This window comes from Acipenser ruthenus, chromosome 9, assembly GCF_902713425.1.
Source record: "Acipenser ruthenus chromosome 9, fAciRut3.2 maternal haplotype, whole genome shotgun sequence".
Classification (NCBI taxonomy): Eukaryota; Metazoa; Chordata; class Actinopteri; order Acipenseriformes; family Acipenseridae; genus Acipenser; species Acipenser ruthenus.
This window is the reverse complement of record NC_081197.1, coordinates 43,542,047-43,560,030: the sequence shown is the minus strand read 5'-3', so window position 1 is coordinate 43,560,030 and position 17,984 is coordinate 43,542,047. Positions and strand designations below refer to the sequence as shown.

Genomic DNA, 17,984 nt, shown 5'->3' with positions numbered 1-17,984 from the left:
TTCAAGTAAACTTATTCAGATGTTCCAGTGTAGGTGTAATATTCTTATTACCCTGTCAGCACGGGCTGCATTTAGCAACCTACATGTATTCTGGCAGCTAAAACACCAGTTACACATAGACAAAATTCAGTTTATTATTATTATTATTATTATTATTATTATTATTATTATTATTTATTTATTTTTTTTTAATAAAATTAATATAATTATACATTTGTACTCAATAAACTTTAGAATGTTATTGGTTATTTTGTTTTATATATTATTTGTAAAACAAAAAGTGGACAGAGTCTGGGATTAAAAATGACTTTTATTATGGTGGCACTGTCATGTTAAAGTGCTAAAAACATCAACTAAAGCCATTTGTGCAAGTACTGTACTTGATATAGACCACTTTTTGAAACCGAGAAAAATGCATTTAAGATTTCTGACTGTCTGTGGTTATAATAGGAGTTCACGATGTGACTGCAAATGACAGTGATCTGATACTTGAAACGTGCATTGTCAGTTATGTGCTTTCCATTTAGCCACTCCTTTACCAGACAACTCAAAAAAAAATATTGAACAGCGCTAACAGTACATCCAACAAATCCACATTAAAGTACAATTCAGTGTTTAGCAGTCAGGAAGGAAATGGGTTAATCAGCCAACCGCATACAAGTCTTGGTAAACAAATTGTTTTTCACATCTTGTCTGTTTTATAAAGTAAAGCTGCTTATAAAGTAAGTTCACAGATTTCAGTTCATCATAAAAATCAAGTATGTTTACTAGTGCGACACTCATGTTTATTTCAGGATGTATTATAAATTCACAAATCGGTAAGCAAAATATTTTTTCCGTTTATTCCTTTTTTTAACCTTAGCAAATACTAATACTAGACACTGACTTTCTTGTAAGTTTCTAGTAAAGGACTTTTGTGTACAAGTAATTTTAGTTCACAAATATTTCTGAACAGTGTAATATGTGTCTTTTGGTAAAAAGTGTTATGTAGATGTATTACTTTAAAGCTGAGTGGATGAAAAATCAAGCAGTTTACAGGAAAATGTGTTATTTACTAGGACTAGTCTTACTAGAAGTGATGCAAAAGAACCACATGCAGCAACTGATTGGTGTATGGCTGGAGTAGTAATTAGGGACAATCTAAAAAAACATACAAATAGGTAATGCTGAAACAGATTTGAGAATAGGATAACTAAGACAGCAATATATTCAATGATTAAATATTGTTTTCCCTATTTAATCCCCTATCTTATTTTCAGTGACTGGTGGATCAAACATAACTGTCAAACAATATCCTCAGGAGATCAGAAGCTTGCATGGTGCAAGTGTGGCTATAACATGTGAATTTAATTACCAAGGGAAAGTGCCATTCCAAACAGATGTATCCTGGTTTAGGAGCCATAATAGAGCAATTAATCATTTCTCAAAAAATGAGAAGATTTCAACTACGGACCATTTGCATATATATGTTTCTGGCAACCACTCCAAGTGGTATACTATTTTAGTCATACAAGACCTCCAGCTCAATGATACTGATATATACTCCTGTGAAGCGCTACTTATTGTTCCCCCTCCAATAACCAGCCGAGGAAACGGAACCAGGCTGATTGTGTATGGTAAGCAGTGTCAATGGACCATGTCATTTTTCTTTACTTTAATATAAACATTTAATATCTTTACTGTAGCCTACTGTACCCATGTAACCAACACATGGAAACTTAAGATGTCAGATTGCAATTGTATTGATACATATACTGATACAATTCCAGTCAGTTGTCAGTGATTATTTTACAAATGTCTTTCAACAAATATTAGTAACAGTATATACATTTTCCAACTATGTATTATTTAAACGTTATATAATGCATTCTGTAAATAATTTCGAATTAAACTAGAAAATGCACTGCCTTAGTGAATAAATACTATTTTCCATATTTATTACTGTAATTTTATGCAAAGAATATAACGCATATCATTAATGTGAATGTTTCCCAATATACTACATTTAATTGAAAGTACCAAATAGATATTGGATAGTATTTTCCAAAAGACACCACAGTATGCATTTTGTAAAACCATGGTGTAACCAATGTACACTAGATTGCATGACAAATACAGCTAAATTATGATTCAAATGATTGTAATACCTGTATATGTAAAGAAAAACGCACACAAAACCTGCTGTATGTATTCACTGCACCTGTGCTGCACTTGTTTAACAATATGTCCGAAATATCCAATTTGTTGCAGATCCAGAAGAATGTCAAACGAAGAAATGTCCTTGGTTGAAATACTTTTTCATATCTCTAATTGCATGCGGGGGTGTAGTCGTAGCTGTGTTAATAATGATCTGTGTAAGTAATTAAAATATCTAATCACAATAATCATGTTACTGTAAACTGTCAGGCAGAAAACACTAATACAACCTTTTGGTTTCTCCTGCAATTCATTCACAGGCAAAACATTGTTGGGACACAGTGAGAAACAAAATGAAAAGAATGTGTAACGCCGCTGATGAGAAGAACGCAGTGTATGAAGACATGACACTTGTAAAGTCCTCACAAAAAGGGAGTCAGCTGCCTCCTAGAAAACATGCAGCGTGATTAGGGTAAACTTTTTTTTTTTTTTTTTTAAATATGTACTGCAATGATTCATAAATGTACATTATGTAATGATCTCCCAACTTAACCAACTGTTAAATGTCTTGGCTTCATAACTGCAGCACTTTGATGGTGGCAGAATTGACAACATATTACATATGTATATATTTTTTTGTAAAGTGTTACTAATTTTGCATGTACTGGGACTGTAAATTACCAAGCAAACTGTAATCATGTCTTCAACCAGACCTAACGAAAGGATATCTTGATGAGGCTTTTAAGGCTTATGTTAAATAAGAATTATTACTGATTGTTTTTGTTTAAAAATACGAAAAAAAAAGGTTGGATCATTTGGTTTATATTTTTTAATAAGTAATGTGAATGAAACGGTTACATCTTTTCTGTACACATATTTGTACAGTTGGGTAATATAGCTCTTGTCATTGCTATATATAGAATACTGCATAGAGCAGCCGCCCATGAGTGGCTTTGTCTAGAGTGTACTTTCTAGTGGCTCTGACCTTGAGCAGGATGAAAATCAACTTGTATTATACACAGTACTGTACTGTGCAACTCATATGCACTTGCGCTGTACAACTTCAATTTCATTTACTGTATTTTAATCTATTCTGGATTGATCCACATACATTTCAGTCATATTGCAAACTGGAGGTAGGCAATGAAATATTGCACCAAAAACTGAGTTGTTGATTTGTGCCTCTATAGATGGACACACTCCCCCACTGCATTGGCAGTACTTCAAACAGATTTTATTATCATACTGTACAAACAAGTCCAAACAGCAGAATCGGAACAAATTGTGATGAGCCCTTTACACTGCGATAATGGATTTATTAGTGTTAGTTAATCAGTTCAACTGAAATATTGTAAAACATAAGACTTTTAAATAAATTCAAATACAGCAATGGCCAAATGTTTTGCATCACCTAGACTTTTAGGATTGAGACATCATTTGAAAAAAAAACTATATGAAGATAATTTAGACCTTTTATTTAACATCATGCAATCAAAGAAACTTCAAAATGATATTGCAAAAGTCTACCGGAAGCCATAATAGTAGTGCAGTATTTCATGTTGGATTTAGAAATGTCACATTTAAATTTTTTTGTCAGTTTTTCATTAAGTATATGGAAAACTACAAAGCGGTATTTAATTAAATATGTTAACATAACATTATTCAGCAGGTTTCATTCGACTTTATGAAGCAAAATTAGTTAGTTATATTGGGTGAAGCAAAACTTTTGGCCATAGCTATACATAGTGTCAATGGCACCTTACTATGATTCGTGTGTTAAGCATAATATAACCCCCCCTCCCCCCAACAAATATTTTCCTGATGGCTAACATCAGCATTTGAGGCACAAGATAATGAATTGCAGCTACTGAAACCAGTTTTCCTTTCTTAGACATTGCACTGCATCATCGTAGCCATTCTGAAACAAGACTTCCATCTTCTCCTTCATGGGCGGGAATAAGGCTTGACTGAGTCTTATAATGTTATCCTTGGACAGCTATGTGGAAAGGACAATACACTGGTATTAATGTTATATTTATTGTTTGTGATATATTGATTGAAATATATTATCACAAATACAGACCTCAGTTTTTTTGGGTTTTTTTTACAGTCTTATTGTACATGGTGGTGGCGCGAGATCCATTTATAATAAGATTGCCTGTGTATAATACGGTTGATAATAAAAATTGCTAACCTCAATTTTTTAAAACAAATTCTACCACCAGTACATGAACACAACAGAATACTGTCAATACCAAAAGAAACAACAATGGCCTGAAGATTTAAAGTTTTATCCACAGAAGAAGGAGAAATTTGTGGAAGAGCAGAATAATGCAAGTACTCTTAGAAAAATGTAGTAAGAAACTAGACAGTGTAGACTGAAGGCCTTCAGATAGCAGAGGCTCTTAAGTGACGAGGAAATCATCCAACTCCATCCTCCAAAAAAGCCAAGCAAATTTTATACTCCGATTCCCAAGAAAATGTTAATAAAATAAAAAAGATACTGAAGTTTTAAATGAATTGTTAATAAATAAACTTGTTTTACTATTTTTTTAAATTCTGTTTTCCAATGCTATTCTGTTTTCCAACTGCTAGTTTTACAATTTCTGTTATGTCACCATGTATTATAACAAATAATATACACCAAAACTGTACATATAAGGCTGTAATTCTATCAAGGGTTTTTAGTGACATTGATGAATCACTCAAGCTAGCGTTCTTATGATCTATATGCCACTAAAACTCTCGATAGAATTACAGTCTTATTATGCACAGTTGGGTGTAAATTGTTCCTTATATTATTATTAAGTGCTGTGTGGTCCAGTGGTTAAAGAAAAGGTCTTGTAACCAGGAGTTACGGTTCAAATCCCACCTCAGCCACTGACTCATTGTGTGACCCTGAGCAAGTCACTTAACCTCCTTGTGCTCCGTCTTTCGGGTGAGACGTAATTGTAAGTGACTCTGCAGCTGATGCATAGTTCACACACCCTAGTCGCCTTGGATGAAGGCGTCTGCTAAATAAACAAATAATAATATTATTATAGATAATAATCGCCATATATTATGTTAAAGTTTAACCATTTTACTATACGACAACATTCTATAACTACAAATACCTTTCCTTGTAACACCTACCCTTATATCCTGTTTTGCAAATTTCATATAAACAGTCATCAAACCAGAGTCTTTTGGACAGATGTCGTGGCGGCCACTGAAAGGTGAAACAGTCACTGTGCGGCCCACTGGAAGGACAGGAAGACTGTTTGAAAGACCCCCGTCCATCCATTTCTAAGAAACAAAAAAACAAAGTTACATTATCAGTTCAGAGCAAATGTATGGTTTCAGATTGATTATGATTTCTCGATATGATTGAACATTTCTTTACACATCATGATTTCTGATCTCTTTAGAAAGGCATGACCTCTAACAGCGTTCAGTTATAACATAAAAACTCCTTCTGCAGGAAGGAAAAAATCTGCTAAAAACATATTTTAAGAAATTGAGTAGAGCAGTTGTAATGCCCTAATCTTGGACTACGACTTCACATCTGGTTTAAATCTGGCCAGCAGACTGAAGTTTTCTGTGTGTCTCAGGACATTTGTCCACATTGCAAAATGATCACAGCTAAATAGGAACCTAATTTAATACATCCCATAGGTTAGTTCTGGAACATTAACAATTAGGCAAACTTTGAAAAAATGTAGTGGATTGTCCAAATGTATTATGAATCACACAAATTGTTGTAATTACACAGGACACATATTACAGGATCCTCAATTATTTAGCAGCTTCAATATTTGTTTCTTATGCCTGAAAGAAAGCTGTAAAAAAACTTACGTCTCCTTGGTATTCCACTGCTTTAATCCCAGCATACAGCGGTACATAACTGCTAGCTAATAGGACCTTCAGAAAATAAATAAATAAATAAATAAATAAATTTGCTGACAAGTATTCATAGCCCTAACATAGGTAATGAAGACATTCTCAACTGTCAGATTGGTAATTGTATTATCTCAAAAAATGTTACAAGTGCAGTTACTTGAAAAAGTAGTAATCCACTGAGTTGCAAAATAAATGTTCCTCAGTACATTAATTACCTATTGAAAATGCATTATTTCTATATAATACACATAGCAGTGTGCTAATTTCACAACAACACATACCCTGGCATGCAATTTGAAATAAATAAATATAAACAGATGAAAAAATAAACAATACTTTCAACAACAAAACATTATGTAAACAGTAGGCATAGAACAAGTTTATTGTGGTACCAAAAAAAACCCCAAAAAACGTGTAAACTCCTTTTTCAGTCACACCCCAACAGAAACTTCAAAAGCATTTTGTTTTGTTTTAAAAATGCACTTGCACTGATGCCTTCAGTTAGAAAAGTTATGTTATATGCCCTTCAATGATAAAAGGACCATGAAGTTAATTTAATATTGGATGTGCATTTTTACATCCACGGTACAGTAAAACAGGATAGCAATGAAGTATTTAGAGATACTCATAGATTTCTGCCAGTGATTCATGATTAATCTGGATTTATGCACCCTCTAATACAATAATGCATATGCATGTGTTAAATACAGCATAAGAAATTCTTGCAGTTAAAGAAATTCAACTTAATGGGGAAATCTCATCATCACATCTTCAAGCACTCGTCACGTAGCTCTGCCACCACTAATCATGAACCCTTCATATAGCACATTTTTTGGTGTAATGAGCTTCTGTCTCTGTTCTTGTATGGTCTATTGGGGCATTGTAGCTGGTAATGGTACATTGCAGAGCCAGCAACCATAACTAGCTGATCCATTGCCATTTGGCCTCCAGACATCTTTATCAATATTGTCTCTCTACACGCCCCCTCTGTAACATCAGTGGCGTGGTTTCCATAATAAAAAATAAAAATATTTTGGTATTTTGGTAGTACCTTTCAGGTAATTTGGGTTTCCATGTAGTTTTCTTTTAAGGGAGAGAATTATTTGCTAAACATGTTTTTTTATTTCATGTGTATTATACATATGCAAGTTTTCCTACTGAACCGTAGCCTCAGCAATTCTGATCCTTACGAACTGACCTAAAATCAGGTTAATGATAGTCAAAATGTTTAATACAGTACAATTTTCAAAATACTGGTCGTAAATCTACAATAGGCTACCCTACTCACCCACATTTCCCACTACATAATATCCATATAATAATAATAATAATAGATGCCTGAATCCAATTTCCGGTAATCCAGTATAACGATAGTCCATACGAGTTATTTATCAGTAGATGCTAATCCACCAGGACATTTTTGTAATTTTCTGGAACTTTATCTAATGGAACTTATGTTCTGTAAGTCTTGCAGCAAGCTGATGTTAAGCCCCATATTTGTCTATTTGAACACATTCGTGGAGCCAACAGTTTTTTTTTCTTCATGTTTTCGTAAAACAAATCTTTCTCAATTAATTAGGTTTTAGAGATTTTACTTCAACTCTATTGGTGGCCACTCAAGTCTGGTGCTGTCGGTAGCCCACAGCAGTAATACAGCTATACTAATTTAATACATTTGGGGGTACAAACTGAACTTTTTTGTCCTTGGCCGCTATGATAGATGCTACTTAAGGCTAGTGTGCAATGAATTGCATCTTATTGCTAAGGGACAGAAAAGTCTAGGCTTAAAGTAATCAACTATCCGATAACCAAACACAAAGATAACAAAAGTGTAAGGGATAAAAAAATATATATATTTCTGTGCTTTGCAAAGGGCTTATTTATTTATGTATTTATTGCAAAGGGCAGCGTTTTTTTTAATTTGTAGTTGCATCAGTATTTTTTATAGCCTTGCTTATACAGTAACTAAACTATAAAGCACTGTGATTTTATGAGTCAAATGACAATCACGTAGACCTCTACTGAATGAAGAGGTCTCTAAACCCCTCGTTCTGTATGCATATTTTTTCCTATTTGGTCAAAAAAAGCTTGCTAGCACTACTTCCAGCAGATCGTTAATAAAGAATTGCTTGGTACGGTCTTTAGTTCTAATTGTCTTTAGAGTTGCACGAGGTTACGTCACAAACGGGATCTTTACTGCTGAAGTCTCGTAAAAATAAAGTACGGCTTTCGGACATGTTTCTATTAAAAAAAAAAAAACATTGTTTTTTGGTCAATTTGCGCAGCTTTTTAGTGAGAAGGCAATTTACCCACCCTTTTAAGTCGTACCACATTTTGGCCACGCACTTCCAATAGCATGAGGAATGTGCTTGGTATGTGCTTGCTACATCACATTGTCATGGCAACGGAGACAGAATTTGGAGTTTCTAAACCTAGTCAGTGTTTCTCACTTGGCCATTGCTCAATGGATCTTGCAGTAAAGTAAAACCTATAACAAACTAAGCTAAGTAGACAAGTGCCACCCTCTGTGTTAATAAGCAATACTTATGTAATTTTTATAGTTGTACATATTACAAATTTAACTCCTTCAATAGTTTCTAAACTACTGATGCAAAGCATTCTAATTAATGTAATGCTCTGTGTTATCTATCAGTGTTTTATTGCTTTGTTCACATTGAAGAACACATTCATTCACACAACACATGCATTTTGATAAGTTATTAGAAATGACAGATACAATATACATGCAATATATTTTATATTACTGAATTCAAATTCACCTTCAATTATAGACACATATGTTTGTTTACTGGTGTTCTGCACATCAGTAAGATACCTTAATGAGGTCTTCCCTGGATGAAAAACTTGAGACCATGCAATTTTCTCCGGTCTTGGAGTGTGTGATTGATACAGAGAGACGATTCCCAGCAATCTCATGAGCATTTGGAGGCAGAATGTGCTCTATCCCTTCCCTGGAGAAAAGAAATGATGCTCATTCTTCATCTTTAATTATTCATACTTCGGTCTGTTAAATATTTTCCCAGGCAGATAACCAAGTTTTATAAACTGGCAAGAGCATACTTGCTCAAAACAAACTTTAATTACATTTTCCTTCATGGCAGTTATGCTTTTCACATTAAAATCAAACACTTCTTGACAGGTATACATAGTGTACATAAAAGACAAATCTTTTTACTTGGTGTTTTTTTCAAAAAGATAATGCAGTTGTGATCTGTTTAAGGTGTGCAAGTGCACTGTAAAGTTGGAATACTAGGTATTGGTAAACACCAACCATCTTTTTGTATGCAACACATTATTCAGTAGCCACAGAGAAGAAAAATCCTTTATTGCTCAAAATTACTAAATTAGTGAAATAATGAGTTCCCTTTCAATCTCGAACTGTCAACCATTACGAGTTGGGAAATGACCCTTGTGTCACATGACCTGAGCACATATTTAAAAAGCTGCCCAATAGGCCCGGTGTGACCACGTGTCTGTTGCATTCTGGAACAAGACGCTACGTCACACAGCAACCTTCGCCATTTGATTTCTCACTCCAACCTGAGCAGACATGTCTTCACTTGCTCCGTTTTCGTGAGAATCTCCTTCTCTTCGGAGACTGTTTTTGGTAATAAAGGTACCTCGCTATTCCTTCTCGGAAGCAGGCTTGCCCCTTCCTTTGGATGTGACGGTAGTTCTCTTATAGTTCATATAAATCACACAGCTGTGTGGTTTTGGCCGCTGAGAAGTGGCAACTGCTATTTTCCAGCCTTTGTGTCTTGGTTTCTGGTCCGTTTTCGCGCATTGTGCCAAACCGAGGTGTGTTTTTGTTTTGGGGTTTTTCGTTTCCTAATATATATCTGGTCCTGTCTTCAAACTGGCTACAGTTGTTTTAGTGTGCCACGCCTCGTAGCTCCGGCTCGGCAGCTTATAGTACATTAACCCAGTACATAGGACTTCGTGCATAGCATTTGGGGCCTTTTTTTCGGTGGTACATAGCCATACATCCTTCAGTACTCCGTGTCCCGTGCATTACCCAGTGCATAGCACTCCCGTGCGTAGCCCCGGTACACATAACACTCCTGTGCATCCCCATGCACTTCCTCAGTGTCCCTGTGCCCGGTACACCTTGGTACTTAGCACTCCCATGCATAGCACCAGTGTCTTACCCTGTGCTCGGTACAGGTGCATAGCATTCCCGCATAGAGCACCCCACACATTTATCCATCCATACATGGTTTCCTCGCCATGTCGTTCCACGATTGTGTGAGATGTGGGGCCAGCCTCCCTCCAGAGGACAGCCACAATTTGTGCGTCCTCCTGGTTGAGCCGCACTAGCCAGGAGGATATGGTTTGCTGCTCTGAGCCAGCTCATTCAGGGACAGCCATGGCGGATCCCGGCACGCAGGGACCTTCTCAGTCCTCCTGCTCCATGTCGGTTGTTTTGCAGTTTCTACAGGACCTCCTAGAGGAGGGTAAATCCCCCTCTACGTTGAAGCTGTACCTGGCTGCTATATCTGTGTGCCACGTCAAAATTGACTCTGTGTCTCCCGGAGGTCATTTTTTGGCAGTGCAGTTTTTAAAAGCGCTAGGTGGCTCCGCCCTCCCCTTAAACCGATGGTTCCTTCCTAGCGTCTGGACTTGGTTCTAGAGGCTCTTACAAAGGCTCCCTTCAAGCCTCTGCATTCAGTGGACCCTAAATACTTGTCTTTTAAGACAGCCTTTCTCCTGGCCATCATGTCAGCCAAACATTTCAGTGAGTTACAGGCCCTTTCCATAGAGGGTTCCTGTTTGCGCTTTGCCAGCAGCGGTGTTATTACTTAATATTACTTTACTCACTAACCCAGCTTTTCTGCCTATGGTTGTTTCGCAGTTTCACTTGAAACAGTCGGTGGAATTGGAGGTGTTCCACCCCCACCCCTTCTCTTCTGAAGCAGATCAGAGACTTAATACACTATGCCCTGTCATGGTGCCAAGGTGTTACATTGATAGGTCTCAATCATGGCGACAGACAACCCAGTTATTGGTGTGTAATGGGTTGCTTACTCAAGGTCAGGCACTTTCCAAGCGATTGTCGCATTGGATAGTGGATACGATTCGGCTAGCTTATGAGCTGGATAACCTACCCTCTCCAAGTCATGTTGCAGCTCACTCCACTAGAGGGACTGACGTCTTGGGCAGTGTTTCATGGGGCATCCCTACCTGACAAATGTAACGCTGCGGCATGGACCACACCACACGTTTAAAAGGTTTTACTGACAATGTGGCTACTTCAGCGGCGCCTTCCGTGGGGTCCAGTCCTTGAGGCAGCTTGCCCTCTTACGCAGCAGCTTTCCAGTTAGGCTCGTGCCAGGGCAAGGCTTGTGGTTGCTTTGGCACACTGCGACAGCTTGGGTATACATTTCCCAACTTGTAATGGTTGACATTTCGAGATTGAAAGGGAACGTTAGGTTACTTACCGTAACCCTGGTTCCCTGTAAAAGAAATGTCAACCATTAAATTTGCGAGGTCGCTAGCTCGCCTTCATTGCCATATGGAATCAAATGGCGAAGGTTTCTGTGTGACGTAGCAACAGAATGCAACAGACACGTGGTCACAACGGGCCTATCAGGCAGCTTTTTAAATATGTGCTCAGGTCATGTGACACGAGGGTCATTTCCCAACTCGTAATGGTTGACATTTCTTTTTCAGGTAACCAGGGTTACGGTAAGTAACCTAACGGTATTCTCCCCTGACAGCTCACAGACAGAGTGTACCCTGTGACAGCTAAATCAGACTACATGCAATTGTGGAACTAGTGAATTCTACTCACTAGTGTATGACATTCAAAAGGAAAGCAAAGTGTATTTTCATTTGCCATTCACTGATTTATAGTGCCTGAACTGCTCTCAGTTTTGATCTAAGCAGGGTTGTGCAACTATTCAGCAACAATAATGGGAATGGAAAAGGAGGTCATTGACTTCACAAAGGGCATGATAGTATTAGCTGCATGTGCAACTGTGTCATCCCTCAATGCGATGGCTCTATTGAAAGATACATCTATTTCCACTATAACAATGCTGCAAAAGCTATGCAGTCCTACCCACCAAAAAACATTTTCTTTTTTTTTTTTTTTTTTTCAAATTAGTGTGTAAACTCTTTAGTACCATGGTAGTGACTCCAGCAAAGTTAGACTTAAGGTGAAGAAAAACTACTGTTAACAGGGCCACACTTTTAGGCAAATATGCCACAGATATCATGAATGTTTCCAAACACATAAGACTATAAAATCATAAAAACAGTATTTGATGTCTGTTATAGATTAAGAGAAAGAAGAAGTGATTCTCCTTACTGAAAAAGCAAATAATATAGTATAATGTAGTTTCATTACACTCTGCACACTAATAATGTTTGATGATGTGACCAAGGGAATGCACATTTTTTGTAGAGTAATATCTACAAAAATGTCTAAGCTACAAAATAAAACTGAAACAAGACACAATTGGGTCTAAGTTAAAGTTGTGTAGTATATATTTTACTTGGTAGATTAACAAATCTTTATATGCCCAATCCTTTTCTCATTTCTCCTCTTCATACAACTTGTTTTGTAAATAATATTGTCTGATAATAATAATAATAATAATAATAATAATAATAATAATAATAATTATTATTATTATTATTATTATTATTATTATTATTATTATTATTATTATTATTATTATTATTATTGTATAATAAAGTATTTTCTGGTTATATTCTTGTACATGAAAACAATACATTTTGCACACATTCATATACTGAAAGAGAAACATTTTAATAATGGAAGTAGAAACACGTGCAGAAATACCCACTTCAGTGTGTGCATGAAGTCATAACCTGGCGTCATTGCTCCAAGTTTCTGTTTTCGGACTTCATCAGCAAATCGGTAGGTAAATTCTTTGCAGTCCTAAAAAGCAAATATTATAAATAGCAGAAAAGTTTAAGCTTAAAGCAATCGGCTATCGATCATCAAACATGAAAATAACGAAAGTGCATAGGATGAAAAAAAAAAAATCTTTCTATGCTTTGCAAAGGGCTTTGTTATTTATTTATTTACCTCATTATTGTAATGGGTTGCGTTTTTTTTTTTTTTTTAAACTTTGTAGTAGCTTCAGTATTTTTGCATATAAAACAACTAAACTACAAAGCACTGTTATTTTATGAGTCACCTACAAATGGAAACAATTTGAAACATTGAATAAATGGTGACATATAAAACAAAAATACTCAACGAAGAGGTCTATAACCACACTGTGCTGTATACTTATTGTGATTATATGGTTAGAGAAGCTTGTCTGTCAGGTTTTTTTTTTGCAAAAAGAAGCTACAATCATGTGGTTTCCATGTGGGGCAATTTACACGTGAAAAGGCGATGCACGTGCAAGTTTGGGAGAATTGCTCGTGTAAATCAGGTTTGTGGCCGGAAAAAAAACGCCAAAGAGAGGGATAGGGTAAATCTGATTTACTCATGTAAATGACGAAAAACACAGGAAAATTCATGCCCAGTTTCGCATGGAAACACACATTTTACATGTAAATGTTAATGAGCGGGTTTATCCTTAAGTGATATCACTATACATATTGCAAGGGAGCAGGTCAGATGTACTGTGGATTCCAAGATGGCAGAAAGAAGTAGTGTAGTTCACCTTAATGATAATGCGGGCGGCTTTTCTGTTTTTTGCTGTGTCTGGCCTGTCATGTATATCTCTTGTGGGTTTACAGTTCTGTATAAAACCACTTACCATGAACTGCGTTATGCCCTTGTTATAGTATTAAAGCAGCTGTTTGAGAATACCCTTGTTGTAAAAACTATGCTAAAGTTAAACACAAAGAGCAAGTGAGCTGCTTACTAATGTCTGTAACTGAATTCCCTTGCTTTTGATCCCAGCTATGTCCAAAGACAACGCTTGTCCGCCCTCCACTCAAAAATCGCTGGAGCGAGGAGGAAACCTGGGCATTAAACTCCACCAATGACATTAACAAGGTGCACATCATGTGTGGCATGACCACTTAAAATAGTTGTACCTTATAACCAGTGAAAGATTCACCCTTCTATTAAGATTATTCGTACCCTTTGTTTTTTTTTTTTAAAAACATGTATTTCTATTGTGTATTTATAGTCAGCATTTTAAATGTGCATAATAAAGTGTAATTGAGCTGAATTATAAAAAAAAAACTAAAGGGTACAAATAAATCCACTTGTTTCACACTTACCTGCTAAGGAAGGAGAGAGGTCAACCATTACAATCCCCTCTTTAATTTCTTATTTGGTTCGTAAGATGTAGAAGACCTTTTTTCCCATTTAAGCCTTGTGAGGGGAGGCTTAAAAAATGACTTAAATTTAAAACCGGACTCAAATTAAAACTTTTTGTGCAATGGGTCTTATTTATTTTGGACTTAAATTTTAAGTCTAAGTCCAAGAAGTGGTCTTAAAAGCATTTAAGACCTTTTGTGCAACCGGTCTCTTGTCCTTAAGTTCTCTTAACGGCTACTGTTACAAGCACCGAAGGAGCATGTCCAATTGATTTTGCCAGTCCGTCTTTGTGGTGGATGAGATCCTTGATTTTGGTGTTGTTGTCTTTTTATCCTTTTTATAAGTATAAAAGTATAAGTATATCCTTTTAGTATATATTGAAGTTTCAATGGGGAGAACACTTGTTCCCAGTTACTTCTGAGTACAGAAAAACAAAATGTAATGTCTAACAAAGTATGCAGATTTATTTATTATTATTATTTGTTTATTTAGCAGAAGCCTTTATCCAAGGCGACTTACAGAGATCAGGGTGTGTAAACTATGCATCAGCTGCAGAGTCACTTACAACTATGTCTCACCCGAAAGATAGAGCACAAGGAGGTTAAGTGACTTGCTCAGGGTCACACAATGAGTAAGTGGCTGAGGTGGGATTTGAACCGGGGACCTCCTGGTTACCAGCCCTTTTCTTCAACCACTGGACCACACAGCCTCCTATTTATTCATCAGTCTGAAGTTGTGACATCAAGTCACAATGCAAAATGAAATAAATATGTTTTAAATGTACCTCTATTTTTTCAGGCACAGTTACAAGCATTGTTGCCACAAGTGCACCTGCTGATGCCCCAGCACAGGCATTCAGTGTTCCCAGAAGTTTCTCTCCATGCAGATGAAGAGCAGCAGCAGCCCCCAAATGGTAGATTCCCAAAAATCCACATGCAGAAAATGACAGGTTCAAGAGGGTCATGCTACCTGAAAGCACAGGAAAGAATTGTTCAATTTACAATCCAAAAGGATGTCTAGACGACTGTAACACACCGTACCGTACACATACCTTTAAAGCATAAGCATCCCTGGTAACTTTCCAACTACGTGAAAAAAGGCATACAAACTGAGAGCGTTAACGGAACTTGATATACTTTTTTTTTTTACTTGGTACTAAGCCATTTTTGTGGCTGTCAATAACTGAGACAGCAGACACTAATAATAATTTAATGAATGCCTTAAAACTTAACAAAGAATACAGAACAGACTGAATATCTAAAAATAAATGTACAATATATTCATATTTTTAACTATCATACTGTAGTGCTGGACTTGAATGTTGAATTTACCGGTTCACATTATCTGAAATATGGAAATGGTGAAATTAGGTTTTATTGTGGACAGGGTTCTTGTTTTAAATGGCAAGTTTTTGCAAGGTGGCATTTAATAGTCATTTCAGGTTACTAAACTCAAGCAGCAGTTTCATACTGGTGGAGCATACTGCTGCAAATCATTTTACTGAAGTATAGGTCTACCTACAGTGATGCTGGATGTAAAATGTTTTTATAATATGAAGATAACAAGCTGCAGGTAGGCAGGGAATGTGATGTTAGATCTCCAATTATGCTTTTAAAGTAAAGGACTTGTGTTGCAAAAACCTTTGAGAAAAAAAATATTAACTGTACTTTGCACTTTAAAACTAAGAGAAAGAGAATTTACATTTTAGAAATAAGTCTCTTACATATCTGTCTGTGCATACCTTTTTAAGAAATTATATATATATATATATATATATATATATATATATATATATATATATATATATATATAATGCAAATAATTTAAGATTTGATTACTTATTACTGCACAAACACTTAAATAATAATAACACATAATAATTTATTTATTTTGGGGAGAAAAGTTCCCAAAATGAAGGAGCCTTACTAAGTAAGTGAAACCATGTTTGTCAATAGTTAATTTGCTATAAATAAATACATAAATAGTACTAGTCTACTGAATCTGTACTTCCAGAGTGGGATGTAAGGATTCAAACCCGAGCATAACATACACAGAGATACATGTGTTATATAATGTACAGTACGGACATTTGTTAATGTGACAGTCTAGTGTTTGAAGTTTTCTGTGGTTTTATTTCAGTACATTCAATTAAAAACACACTACACGTATTTTGTAGTCGGCTACGACTACATGTCATTCATGTTAAACTGTTTGCTCCCGAATTTGCATACATCCACGGTTACGCTTGTAAACAATATTTAAACTGACCTCACAAAGCCCTGCAGTTGCAAAAACAAGACTTAATAAGACAAGAATTTAAACCATATGAAGTGGTACAGCTGCACTTCATCCAAACTAAAGCATCATCTTATTTTATTTTGTCACTATCTAAAACTTCAGAGGCTTCCAACAACCTTTTCCGTGTACGGTGTGTGAGAAGGACAAAAAGCATAGCAAAACACAATTGCTGTACACCCAAGTGTTTCTCCTGGGTCCTAGCGTCAGGTAAAGACAAGTAAGTAACTGGCAACTGCCTTTCTTGGTGATAGTAAAAACAAACAAACAAAAATAAATATCAAATACAAAATAAAAAACAATATGTCGACGTAGACAAAATGTTAGCCACAGTTTTTGCGCTAATTGTGTATAGTTACAGGTTACCTACCTCTGCTCATTATACTTATATTTCTCATGCAGTACAACATCATTACCAGCAAAAACAGTAAACAGTAACCATAAGATGTGTATTGCAGTTTACTACGACTATACCTGCAGCAGAATGTCGGCATTCTCCAATGTACCTCGTGAAAGCAAAACGAAAATAAAACAAGTCTAAATAAATAAATACATACATTAATGAATGAACTGTGTTTTACTGGTATTATTATTATTATTATTATTATTATTATTATTATTATTATTATTATTATTATTATTAGTATTATTATTATTAATAATAATAATAATAATAATAATAATAATAATAATAATAATAATAATAATAATAATAATAATAAACTGTACATAGGTGATTATTTCAACATGAGTTAAAATGTCTTCAAAAATCTATTAAATGGCTAAAGACACTATATATTTAAATATTATGGGGTAAAAAAAAAAAAAAAAAAACGGGAAAAACTACTACCAGTGAGAAACCCCATTAAATAACCCCAGTATTGTATTTGCCTTAAAAGTGTAGGGATAGGTAAACGTGTAAGTAATAGTAACAACTACTTTTGTGCTTCAGTTCTAGTAAAAGCTCTATTGGTAGTGACATACACCATTCAATTGCAATACTCTAATTCGTAAAATAAATACGAATATAAACTGGTTTACATGGTCCAGAATAAAAGACACATCAGTAAATCCTCATTGTTTCCTTAACAAGTTTGTTCTTAGTGCCTGGTAACATATAGTGTGCAGTTGTGTGGTAAATATATGGCTGTTAATGTCAATGGAGCATGATTAAGTAGTTCAAGGTTATAAAAGCAATTCCAACCCTATTTTGTGTTTCTATTATTTGACTTGCAGCATTATCACCGGACATCATTCTCTTGGTTCTTTGTTAGATTACTTTAATGCAGATAATGTTGCTTCATTAGTTGCTGTTGCTAAAGCTAAATTATTTTCTATGTGCATTAGCTACTTTACATCTTATCTTTTCCCTGGACATCTTTATCAGATCTCAGGT

General features: G+C 35.5%; 1 protein-coding gene across 3 annotated transcripts; it reads right to left on the bottom strand.

Annotated features, from left to right (window-relative positions):
• Positions 1-334: 334 nt before the first annotated feature.
• On the bottom strand, positions 335-16,715 carry LOC117406177 (patatin-like phospholipase domain-containing protein 4). Of its 3 annotated transcripts, XM_034010083.3 has the most exons (8): positions 16,562-16,715; positions 15,345-15,378; positions 15,078-15,262; positions 12,852-12,946; positions 8,855-8,990; positions 5,974-6,039; positions 5,272-5,424; positions 335-4,132 (listed from the first exon to the last, which is right to left on the bottom strand). In XM_034010083.3, the coding sequence occupies exons 3-8, from the start codon at positions 15,255-15,257 to the stop codon at positions 4,001-4,003; spliced, it is 762 nt and encodes a 253-aa protein (XP_033865974.2). In that variant the 5' UTR covers positions 15,258-15,262; positions 15,345-15,378; positions 16,562-16,715; the 3' UTR covers positions 335-4,000. The 3 variants fall into 3 exon arrangements, with proteins under 3 accessions (XP_033865974.2, XP_033865972.2, XP_058886013.1); XM_034010081.3 differs by lacking the exon at positions 15,345-15,378 and having other exon boundaries at positions 336-4,132; XM_059030030.1 differs by lacking the exon at positions 15,345-15,378 and having other exon boundaries at positions 3,995-5,147.
• Between the last annotated feature and the right edge of the window lie 1,269 nt (positions 16,716-17,984).

Coding starts and splice junctions, on each gene's coding strand:
- LOC117406177 (XM_034010083.3), bottom strand. CDS start 15,257: ATGACCCTCTTGAACCTGTCATTTTCTGCATGTGGATTTTTGGGAATC. Junction 12,947..15,077: donor CTGTGCCTGAAAAAATAGAG/GTACATTTAAAA, acceptor TTTGCTTTTTAG/GACTGCAAAGAATTTACCTA. Junction 6,040..8,854: donor CCAGGGAAGACCTCATTAAG/GTATCTTACTGA, acceptor TATTTTCTGAAG/GTCCTATTAGCTAGCAGTTA.